Raw genomic sequence first — 12,147 nt, forward strand, 5'->3', positions numbered from 1 at the left:
GGTATCACTGAGTTACATTTCTCTGATGTCCCTCTGCTGCAATCGATGCGGCTGTGGGGCGGAGGGTTCGACCTCTATTATCAATGATGCACAAACATCCGCTAAAAGTAGCGTTAACAACAACCGGCATGGTAATATTGCCAAGCCTATGGTTTATGGGGAGCGAAGTCCATTAACCTCAACCAACAATTCGAAGGCTATTAAGTGCATCCTACTCAATTCAAGATCCATGGTGAAATACATTTTTTATTTAGAACGTCTCATTCAAGTAGAGGACCCTGACATTGTTTTTCTTACTGAAACCTGGGCAAATGAAAACAGTGATCCTGACTGGCAATTTGCCGTACCTACTGGTTATGTCATCGCCAACAATGATAGGAAAGGGGTGAAAGGGGGAGGAATAGTGATAATTTCTCTCGCCCTTTTCACACCCAAGATTTTTGCTGAGTCCTTAGTAGGGGCAGAATCTATGTCATTTCCGCTACAATCTAAGAATCTAGAAACCTTTGCTGGGCTACTAATCTAGAGGCCACTGGCCCAGGATCTCCGTTTTCCCTTTCCCTTGAGACATACCTGGAATCTTGCACCGATACTGATAGTTTTATCATCCTTGGAGATTTTAATCTTCATCTGGAAGATAACAACAACTCAGACACTATCCTTTTTCTTGATATTCTTGTTAGCTTTGGATTAAAACAGATTGTGTGTGAACCTACCCATATAGCAGGACACACACGTGATGGATTATGTACCAGTAACCCTAGGATGGAAGTCAACAGGGTCGCCCCTCTCCCTTGGACCGATCATGCTGTGGTGCATTTTACTGTAGTTTTGAAAACAGTAACCAACCAACGGAGAATTAGACCTCTGGTGAGGAAATATCGTGCATGGAAGGCAGTAAATAAACATGACCTAGTGTCTGCATTTGATGTCAGGCCTGTTATCTCCCTCGATGCAAATCAAGCAGCCACGGAATTCCATAATTGGCTCAATAAGGCTGCTAATAAAATAGCCCCAGAAAAAATCTTAAAAGCACAACCGAAAAAGGTTTAGTCTCCATGGTACTCTGCGGATCTCAAATCAGCTCAAATTAAATGCCGACACACAGAGCGTGCCTGGAGATCACAATACGATGCCACACAGAAGAAGCTTTACTGTGCGGCGCTTGAAGAATAGAAGAATGCAATTATCCAGGCTAAATGCTGCTTTCTTTACTATTAAAATTCAAGATGCGGTAAATGCCCCTAAGAAATGTTTCAAACAGTCACTGCACTAATGAAGTGTCCTCGGGATGCAATATTTACTCCAGACCAAAATTTTATACATAAATTAGCCAGATTTTTCCAGAATAAGGTTCAGTCGGTGTATAACGAACTTTCTAGAGTAGCAGGTGACATTAAGGGAAAAGACCCTGTGCAGTCTACTCTTAGGGTCGGGGAACATGGTCTATCCCAATTTCAAATTCTGGCAGAAGAAAAAGTAGCAAATTTGCTGCTACAAATTAAATCTGGTTCCCCTTTGGATCTCTGTCCACCGTCTATATTACATCTGGCCCCAGAAGAAATAAGTTCTGTCTTATCTCCTGTGCTAAATACAATCTTTACCTCAGGAGTCTATCCAACACAGTGGAAAAAGGCATGTATCCGTCCCCTTCTAAAGAAACCAAAACTGGACCCGCTAGATGAAAAAAAACTATCGTCCCATCTCCTGCTTACAGTTCCCTGCTAAAGTGCTGGAGAAGGCCATGAATGTGGAGATAACATCCTATCTAGAAACTTACAACATTCTGGATAACACCCAACATGGCTTCCGTGCAAATCATTCCACGGAGACAGCACTGATTATGGCAGCGGAAGAAATACGCAAGGTTATGGACGTGGGTGGAAGGGCCATACTGCTCCTGCTTGATTTAACAGCAGCCTTTGATACCGTGAGTCATCTGGTGCTAATTCAAAGGCTTCAGGACATAGGTATCTCTGGTACAGCTCTTGCCCTAGTGTCCTATTTTCTTTCATCTAGAGAACAAATCATCCATTGGGATGGACTTCAGTCGGAGGACTTTTTTCTACCGGGAGGAGTCCCTCAGGTTTCCGCATTATCCCCCACTCTTTTTAACATCTACGTTGCCCCATTGGCAAAACTAATAAAGAGTTTTGGCTTCACGCTGGTGTCACATGCCGATGACACTCAGCTGATAGTGACTGTAACCCAGGCGGCGGATGTCATGGCAGTGGAATCTTCTAACTGTATTTCGGCTTTGATGACCTAGATAAACTCTAACTTTTTACAATTGAATACCGATAAAAAGGAAGTATTAGAGTTTGGTCATAAAATCTTGATCTGGAATCAGCATTGGTGGCCATCTTCAGCCAGGGTCTGCCCAGCACCAGTAAATAAAGCCAGAAATCTCAGCTTTATGTTTGACAAAGAACTGGACTGGGCTGCTCAGATTAATCAAGTATCATCTGCCTGTTTTTTATGCTGAAACGCCCGAGAAAGATCCTCCTGTTTATTCCTCTCATTTTTAGGAAAACAGTGCCACAATTCTTTCTAGAATTGATTATGGCAATGCTCTGTATTTAGGAGCTGGCGCAGCACAACTGGCTAAACTGCAATCAATTCAAAATGCGGCAGCCAGAGTGTTGCTTAACCTACCTAAACACCATCCCACATCACACGCGTTAAAACAACTCCATTGGCTCCCTGTACGGTGGTGCATCGAGTTTAAATCACTCTGCCTGGCTCATAAAGCCTTGTTTGGTGGAGGGGCAGAGGATGTGCAGTCCCTGTTTTCACGCTATACACTAATGCGCGATCTAAGGTCGGCCACTCTTGGGTTGGTCAAACTTCCCAAGATAAAGAAAACAAGATGGGGAGGAAAACGTTTCTCCTTCCTTGTAGCTAAGTTATGGAACTCAATTCCCGGTCATTCAAGGTAACTAATCGAATGCTGTTCCGGAAAGAAATTAAAACCTGGCTTTTTACTCTGCGTTAAATCTGGTATGCATTGTGTTCTGTTCATTTTTCTCTAGCGCCAAGACGCCTCGGCGGTAGTGCGCTCTATAAATATTTTCATTCATTATTTTATTCTATGCTGTGGGTCTGCTCACATTAAAACCAAGACACACTGTTGCCACCAATCTATTTTGTCATAGAGGGCCAACATGTTTCATTGCCATGATTGAACTTACGGCAATTTCTTCAGGGCAATGGTCAGTTCTCTCCATACTGCAACAATCTTTTTATGTATTTTACGGGGTCGTTGCCCCTCAACACCTGTTGGCGAAGGCCAAACACTCTAGGAGTCCAGGCTGATAAGCAGCTGTGGCGATACATTCTATAAGTGTGGACTCGTAAACACATTTGAAAAAGAGGGGGTTGCAGGTATGCCCAGGAGCTGTAGCTGCTGTTGATATACATAATTTTGTGTGGCCAACGATGGCGAAGGGAAATCCAACCATTATGTTCAGATAAAGGATCAGGTCCTTATTGTATTGTAATATTGTGAGTGGGGGGGGGGGGGGGGGGGGGGCGACCTGATCTGTATCCCTCTATAGCTCATTTTTGTAAATGGTCTCCGTCAGAGGTGTCAGACAGATGTCCAACTCGCATTAGATTCCGCAGAACAGGCATCAGAGAACAGGTACGACGCAGTCCTCAAAGAATGGTCTGAAGGATAGGAACCAAGAAGCACTTAGTTCCCGTAGGCGAGGTGCATCCAGACGCTGTACCATGCACTCATGGTAATATCTCTCCAGGAGAGCTTTTGCAATCTCGCTGGCAGATGGTCCGTCCATTGTGAAGCAGGTAAACAACAATCAGGATTCCAGCTACAGCGAGCAAGATCAGAGGTAGACCCCCGAAGGATTGTTTGGACAGAGCTAAGGAATCCGGACCCTATGGTCTTAAATAGGTGTATTAGTGCCAGTATCTCTGTCGAGGTCCTTGCAACTTGCAGTTCAAAGGTTACTCAAGCAAATGCTAACGGCACAGTTTTCTGTAAAAGCATGGCTTTCATTCTGCTCAAAGCATCAAACTGTATCAGCGTAACATTCAGCGAAGGCCATACTAGCGCCTCCCTGGCTGTATTTGTGGGATGAAACAATACCTGCATACAGCAAGTAACCCTGGTGTTCACGGTGACCAGATATGTAATGCCTGGAAGCATGCCACACAACCTTGATCGCCAAGCTTCAAGTAACTCCCATTCGAAAGAAGCTCAAACGCTGGCGTTATCACGGCAGCTGGTGTTCCTTTCATGTGGCAAGACAGATTCTCAACTGACATATGAGAGAACCTCTTAAAGCGCTCTTGCAGTTTATACCACTAAGAAACACTTCTCGATCCCCACTCCGGCATCGAAATTTATATGGTAAATCCCAAGATTTCTTAAAGTAAAGCTAAGTGTTGTTTTACCACTGTAAGTGTTGAGGTTTCTAGGATCTAGGCACAACTTCCCAACAATATAGGATGTCACTACCCCTGGATGTTCTCTCTGTACATATCATGGTTTGGGCCTATGTAAACTAAGTCCCTCGGTGATGTGCAGGAAGGATTAGTTACTTACCTGTAATCCTAGTTCTCATCCAGGAGTATACTCATCAAAGTCATAATCTGTGAATAATCCCCACCCACGTGCCGGATCCCGGAGCTGATAGAAAATATACATACATATATATATATATATATATATACATACATACATACATACATACATACATACATACACACACACACACACACACACACACACATATACGGGCAGACTAAAATGTTTCAAACATGGCAAAAATGCAGAAATTACATAGGTTTGCATTGTAAGAAAAATACTCTCCTAACCCATAAGGAAAAGTGGACATGCACTCAAAAGTTATTATACAACAATCCTTTATTGCCACAATGAAAAAACCTGTAATTGCAGGCAGTTGCCTGTAGGCTGCATAGCACAGCAATAATGAAACAAAGAAACTGACACCTTGCCGTTAAGGCTTCCAAGGGTGAGGGTACCCTGCCTTTAAGACCTGCAAGGAGACCCTCTGCTCCCATCATGCACCACAGGTGACAGTTAGGTCAGTTCTTTTTTTCGGCTCCTGTGAGGATCCTGGAGTTTGAGCTCTTCAGTTTTTTGACTGAATTTGATTATATTCAACATTTTCTTTGAAAATTCGACATGTCTTAATTCCTAGAAGTATATTCTACTGGTTTTCTGACTTTTACTCATTTTTTTCCAGTCAGAATGCCTGCTTTATTTCGAAAATGTCCTTCCTGTAGCAAGAAAATGTCAGACCCACACTCAGTGTGTATTGTGTGTCTTCCTTCTTCACACAAGCCTGACCAGTGTTATCATTGCCAGATGATTTCTAAAAGGACTATGCGTGACAGAGAACGCATCAAGCTTCATGCCCAGCTGGAGAGGGATAGAAGCCTTCATGGTGGTGGCCATGGAGACATCAGAGGCTCCTCTTCCAGCAAGCACCATCGAAAACAGCGTTGTTCCACCTCCCTTGATTCCAGGAAGAAATAGGTGACAGAATGTTCGCCGTCGAGATCGCCGTCGAAGAGGCCGAGGCATTCTTCAGCGTCGAGGGACAAGTCATCGTCTAGACCCTCCGCCACATGCCAGTAAGTCGGCATCGAGGCACTGCACTTAGGTCTCTCTGGACCCACAGCCTTCGAGCCCGGTCAACGCCCCGTCGACGGAGAGGCTCACCGGCTAAGACCCTGCCGCGAGTGGACAGAAAGTCGAAGTCGAGCGTCATCAAGGTCAAGGCATTCGACGTGAAGGAGATCGACGTCAGAATGGCGCCATGTGAGGTCGACGTCGATGTCCCCCCATCAACGCGGGTGGTCGCCGTCGAGACCAACGTCGAGGACAGGACGGCGTTCTCACAGCATATCACCGCACAGATCGACGACGAAAGTGGCGCAAACCTTGTCGACGTCAAGGCGTTCGATGTCGAGGGACAACAGGGCAGCGGCCTCGGAAGAGACTCGGCGCAAATCGACGTCAAGATCCCGGTCGACGTCAGGAGCCCATTCATCATCCCAAGGGCTGAATATCGTACAGATTTCTCCAGAGAGGTCTCCTAGGGCTGGCGAACAGGAGGTTTTCGATCTGTCGCCACGGTGGCTGAAGGACTTCAGAGGGAGAGGCGACCGCAGAAGTCCAGGCTCGGATAACTCACAGACATACTCGCCCTCTAGGACCACAAAAGACCCTGAGAGAGGCGTTCCTGAGAAGCCTTCAAAGTCTCCTCCCAAACAGCAATTTCTTCAGGGCTAGGGGTCAGTCCTCGCCACACTAAGTTCAATAATGAAATTTCTGTATACATAGTATGACAAAAGGTATAGGGTATAGCTTCAAAAATCCTTCTCAATAGGTGATGCTGGAGGATATCGCTGTATGAGTGAGATGATATGGGTAGTTTCAACATTATACATTAATGCGTGCTACGTTTGGTTCCAGGACGTGCATGTGCCACATTAACGTGATAGGCATAAGGAATCTGTGGTATTGTTTTAAGCACATAAGGGAAATATGCAAATAGAAAACAAGGCAATACCTTTAAAGCACAATCTTGTTTTTAAATTTTAAGTTCTTCGGCAAAACGTTCAGATACTTGAACAAAGCGAGTGTTATTTAACAAGACACGTATAAAACGCTTTCAGGTGACAGCTGGATATATGTCCGTTGTTTAAATCGGATTGAATGCTCTATGGAAAAATAAAATAGCCGAGCTATAGATTAGAACAACAACTTGCTTTTTGTGTTGCTTACAGAGTGATAAAAAATTACTAACCAGCAGTAATTAAATGGTTTACCCGATATATGTGATAATGAAGCGTACACAGGTAAATACGACATAAAATATCAGTCTTACAGGGGCCCAAAAATTGAGAAGACGCACGTGTGGGCCATGATACTGGCTCTTGATAACGATGTGCGTGCTGAAAATACAGAAGACAACGCCAATATGAAAGTTTGGATACCCTCATTGGTATTAATAAGGAGAAAGTGCGAAAAAGTGCTTTTTTCAGAAAATTACCTTTGGGGGCAGTTACAACCTCCGTGACTTTTCCAAAACGCGGTCAATGCCGGTTTGTTACGGACGAACAACTGCGTTTGCAGCCAGTATTCAAGGACCCTGTATTTGTATGCGTGGGCCGTAGCGCTGGCTCCTATTATCAATTGTGTTACAATTAGATTATTATACCTTGTTTTAGGGAAAGAGTACTGGCACTGGGTCCTGGTTGACAGGGACCTGGTTCACATCAGTTGATAAACATCCATACCAGTACCTAAAAGTGGGGGTGACCATGGTAAAAGGGTCCCTTTCTTACATGCAACATTACAGAAGAGGACCAACTATATGCAAATCAGCTTTAGTCTTTGGCACAATCAAGTCTGAACAGCAAGTTTACGTGGTTTAAGGAGGAACACAAACCACCTCTGCACATTTTAGCCTTGCTGAACTTAATCGGTGAATGGCAGCTTGATCCTTTAGGTCACAGTGAGATAGGGATCCTCATTTGGTGATATGCCTTTCAATTAAGAACATACATTAGATACATGAAAAAGTCAAAGAGAGGCTTTGATGGATTGGGAATAGTTGGAATTTCTTAGTGTAGCAGTCCTATAATGAGAAGAGGGCACTAAGGAAAGAGGCCTGTCGCCATCTGTAATGATGCACACATGCTAAACCAGCACTGACAACACAAGTAGTCACTAGTACCCAATTAATCGGAAACCAAGCTTCCTTCACAGGACATCAAAGATGCATATAAAGAAAAAGAAGGTACAGAGGGACCAATCCAACATTTATTTTCATTCAAGGTACCATTAATTACCTTGATGTTTCAATTATTTTTTTAAAAGGTACTACTTATCCATGATTCTAACTCATAAACTTATCAAATGACGGGGCTGAGCACAAACAAATCAAATCAGAGTTTCTTCATGTGAAAACATAATATGTAGAAAACATGAACATGTAAATCACATTCATATATATGATACAATACATATACACAATATATACAACATATAAAAAGAATACACAAACACCCCTACTGAGAGCAAAACAATCAGAATGTACACTCCTTACTCCGAGTGGTACACTCTGAGGAAATCCCTTTTGCGCCAGAGGAATTACACCTCTAATCTAGTTATTCTATAGGCGCTTTCCTTTTCAACAGAAATCAAAATAATGGGATTCCTCGTAAAAATATGTTGACGCAGTCGCGTTTCAGCCAGTGATTCCTTTCAGCTTCATCAGGACAAGGGTATCAACTTATCTTAAAGGAGAGAAATGCTCTCCAACTCATGAACAGCAAGGTTATTCCGGAGGCACAAATGTGCACGAATACCCGGCCCGTAGGGACACCCGAATCCTGTTTTATCATGTCTGTCCACCAGGTCAGCAAACCCATACGCGCTCACTCTTAATGTAGGCAGGGATCTCGTCTCTTGCACGTCAGGTTCCCGTCAACAGCAAATCAGTCCTCAATCCTCCATTCTCCTCACACCAGTAAAAAACGCTTCACAGGACATGCCTATCTTTTTATTTGCGGAGTTCTCCGCCCCGACTTCAATCTCCGCAGTCGTAAAGCTACTATTAAGTTGTAGTTTGTGAAAAACAAAATAGAGTAAGCATACAAATTTGTAAATGTACCTTTGTGAATCAAGTTCATTGGTCTTAGTTCTTCAGTAAGCAACAGTACAACTAGAAGTGCCATGACAAATTTAAAAACAGATGTCCAAATATTTTGCTGCAATTTAAAGCTGGGAAGTGGTAGCAGCAAAATTCAGTGTGCACATCTTCCAGAAGCCATGAATGCATTTTTAAATATGTGATAGGGATTCTTGTATTCACTCATTCTTAAAACCTTTTGTGCTGGTAGGATAATGCTCCACAGGTGAAAGGTTAACAGACATTCATAAAAGATAAACTGGAAAAAGCACTACACCTGTACATCGTTTCAGCTTCCACATCCCCGAACCAAACACGTAAATTTGGAGTGAAATTCTGTCCTGTGAGCTCCAACATTGCTACATCTCCACCACCATTTAACTGGAAAACATAAAGCAAAGTAAAATAAAGATATACTCATTACAATAAATTATACAAACACCAGATGTATATAGCAATGTAAACTGACAGAATAGTCCGCCCTGGTTAATTAAAAAATATAGCCCAAGCGAAGCAAATAATGCAAGCATGTCAGAAACTCATAGACAAGCCAAATGGCATAGTAAAACCTTAAATTAACAAATAGGGAAGTGGCTCAGTGAAAATCTCAAATCAACTGGGAGAAGACGAAGGCATTCATTACATACAACAATCAGTTTCAAGCTTGTAATGCTGTCGATCTCATGATGAACCCTCACCTGCCATTTAATATTTAGTTATTTATAATAAATTTTGGAGTCCTCTAAACTTTTTGCTTCCAGCAATGTCAGAACCCCATTCAGAGGTTCACAGGGCATGCAGGGGTTGAGGCATTTTACTTTTGATGTCCCGGGGATCAGCCTAATATGGATTCTGGGCAGTTGGGCTTCTGCACATGACTCTCAGGGTTGTGTGATCCGAGCAGCTCAAGGTATTGGGGGGTAGGCGGGGGGATGGCAGCGTGTGTGCGTGTTGGATACAGATTAGTGAACTCAAAAGTGTGCGCGCCGCAGCAATAAATCATTGTCCAGTCAGATACTCACTTTTATCACAAAAGAGAAGTGTTTTATTTCTATTGCGTAGCACACAAAGGAAGAACACGACATACACAATTACACATCCTCTCTTGAGGTCAGGGCTTTAGTGTCTCTGTGCCGGTTTCCTGTTCCACTCGCTGCTCAAGATAGAAACATCCAGGGTATGCCCCACTAGTAGTCAGTCTCAAGAATCCACTACGACTGATTTAAAGTCTATATTGATCCAGCGCACACGTGTTTGATTTAGCAACAATTTCCCCTGGGGCCATCAGCCCTTAAAACAAGACTTACCCACTCCATCAAAAGTGACCGTTTGGAGTCCTGGAGTGCGTTCCGTCTGCGGGCGCTCGCAGTGGCTCCAGTCCAAGTCGGACGAGTTGGCTGCACGCAGACTCAGCGGCTCCGTAGCCGCACTCCTGCAGCAATGGGAGGTTTCCTGCGGGGTTAGTGTTCACACTACCAATAGGGACATGGGGGAGAAGGATATAGCTATGATGATCTTGATCTTGGTCCTACATTTGAGTGACGGTGCTCCTACGTTGTCAACACTCATCCAACTGGGTCAAACCAGTCACAGTCCATTTGTACTCTACACAAGATCAATATTTGGAATAGAAAAAATAACGCAGCCTCCATTTGTTTAAAGACATTACTTAGTTGTATTTGATACTCTCAATTCATTGGTCAACAACACTCATTCTCAAGGAGGTCTATAGGGCAGCAGAGCCATACAGCCATCTCGTTAAGTTTGCCCATGGTTCCAGAAAGGATACCACAGCAAAAACACGCACTTTCCAGTACACCCTTCCAGACTTGTATCCAATCACATTGAAGCACCACGCACTAGAGAGTGTTAAGTTTTAGGAACACAATCCTTAGAACTTTGAGATCTCACAATATTTTGTACCCCCCTTCATGAGCCATGACAAGTACACCTTGAGCAAAGAGATGGTGTGCAATGCACATTTGGGATGGACAGTAAAATTTAAATTAAAAGATTAATTTGGTTTTTAAAGTTGGAAGATATTTCTATGGACATCAACAGGGCTTTTTTCGGATCCTTACCATAAAGAAATTATAATCTTTGAGCCATACTTGAAAGATCAAAAAAACAGAAGGGGGCTAAGACTTTTGGAGCAGTGCAAGTGTGTAATGAATTGTGACTTGCAATAATTCAATGAGAAGTACCTAGCAGCAACACACTAGTTGAATAAAGATTTCACAGGATGACAATTAGTGAACACTATCTCTCATTTTCAGGTAAACTAAACAATTAAACTGAATGTTGAGAATATGTAATGTCCTAATTACAGCTGTAAAGTGTCTAAGTTGGAAAGGAGTTGTTCTAAAGAAGGCTTTCACATCTTTTTCCCCCACAGTATCCCCCTAAAACCCATCCCCTTCTTGAGCCCCACCTTACTCCTGTGTGTATTCAAAAACAGGAGTTTGTGTTCCTGAAAGGTGGCATTCTGGGAGAGTGCAGTCTACGATGTAGTCAGGCCTGTCAGAATAACAGGCCCACAAATAAATATTCCTGTTGGACTGTAACGCTTTCAGAATGGCCACTCTAAATGATTTACATAAAATGATAAGAACACAACATGATACAGCAGCTGTTAGTTCAGAAACAGCAGCTTTGCCAGACAGGTTTCCTGGAACCAAGCACATATCCTTCAAGTTCAGTTTTTTAAAACACCAAGAGCAGGGAAATTGAGGACAGACCCAAGAACTAGACGATCTTCTACACCGGCAAGTCTCTGTTCCTACTCTAGTTCCAATAGCAAGACCAGAAAGTTTTTAGGTGACCCAAGTAAGTTTCAAGTTTTCTTTACCCAAGTACAATTTCATTTTATAGTATGCTGGACACAATTCAGGGCAGCGTTCTGTTGCAGGGATTCTGCACATACACAGAACTATGCGCAGAAAACAGGACCTCAGTGTATAGGGGTTGTACGTTCCTACCACCTTAGTACCCAAAATCAACTAGCTATAGTGTCTCATTTGTTCTCCTACATATTCACGATGTTACTGATGACTACTCTGTGAAAAATAGGAGTTTTTGCTCGCTTCTTTAAGCGCATATTTGCACAGGAAGGGGCCATTAAAATTGAGGCCTGATGGAAAGTAATATTGAATATGCTACTTACCAGTATGCATCGGTTCTTGGCATGTAGGGCTGCTGACATTCATATCTATAGCATAGATCGCCGCCTAGTGTTGGGTCCGGATGATTGCACATTGTTGTCCTGGAAGAGTCTTCGAAGTATCACGAGATAGGTGGCTCCTCCCCTGGACTACAGTGCGCATGGGCATCGACTCCATCCCCAGATTGTTTTTAGCCATTGTGGCGAAGATGGAGTGTAACAGTGTGAGCGATGACCATGCTAAGAATAAGTGGAAATTCTGCAGCCGCTACAGGCGCCGGGGAGGAGGGCGGGCGA

At 43.3% G+C, this 12,147-nt stretch overlaps 1 protein-coding gene across 1 annotated transcript in view; it reads right to left on the reverse strand.

The window, feature by feature from the left end:
• The window catches only part of RBPJ (recombination signal binding protein for immunoglobulin kappa J region), a 308,921-nt gene that overhangs the window by 48,751 nt on the left and 248,023 nt on the right, over nt 1-12,147 (reverse strand). The window contains exon 10 of the mRNA XM_078678369.1: nt 8,968-9,071. Coding sequence (XP_078534495.1) covers nt 8,968-9,071 — 104 coding nt within the window. The remainder of the gene's footprint in view (nt 1-8,967; nt 9,072-12,147) is intronic.

Source organism: Lissotriton helveticus, chromosome 2_2 (genome assembly GCF_964261635.1).
Source record: "Lissotriton helveticus chromosome 2_2, aLisHel1.1, whole genome shotgun sequence".
In the NCBI taxonomy this organism is placed as follows: Eukaryota; Metazoa; Chordata; class Amphibia; order Caudata; family Salamandridae; genus Lissotriton; species Lissotriton helveticus.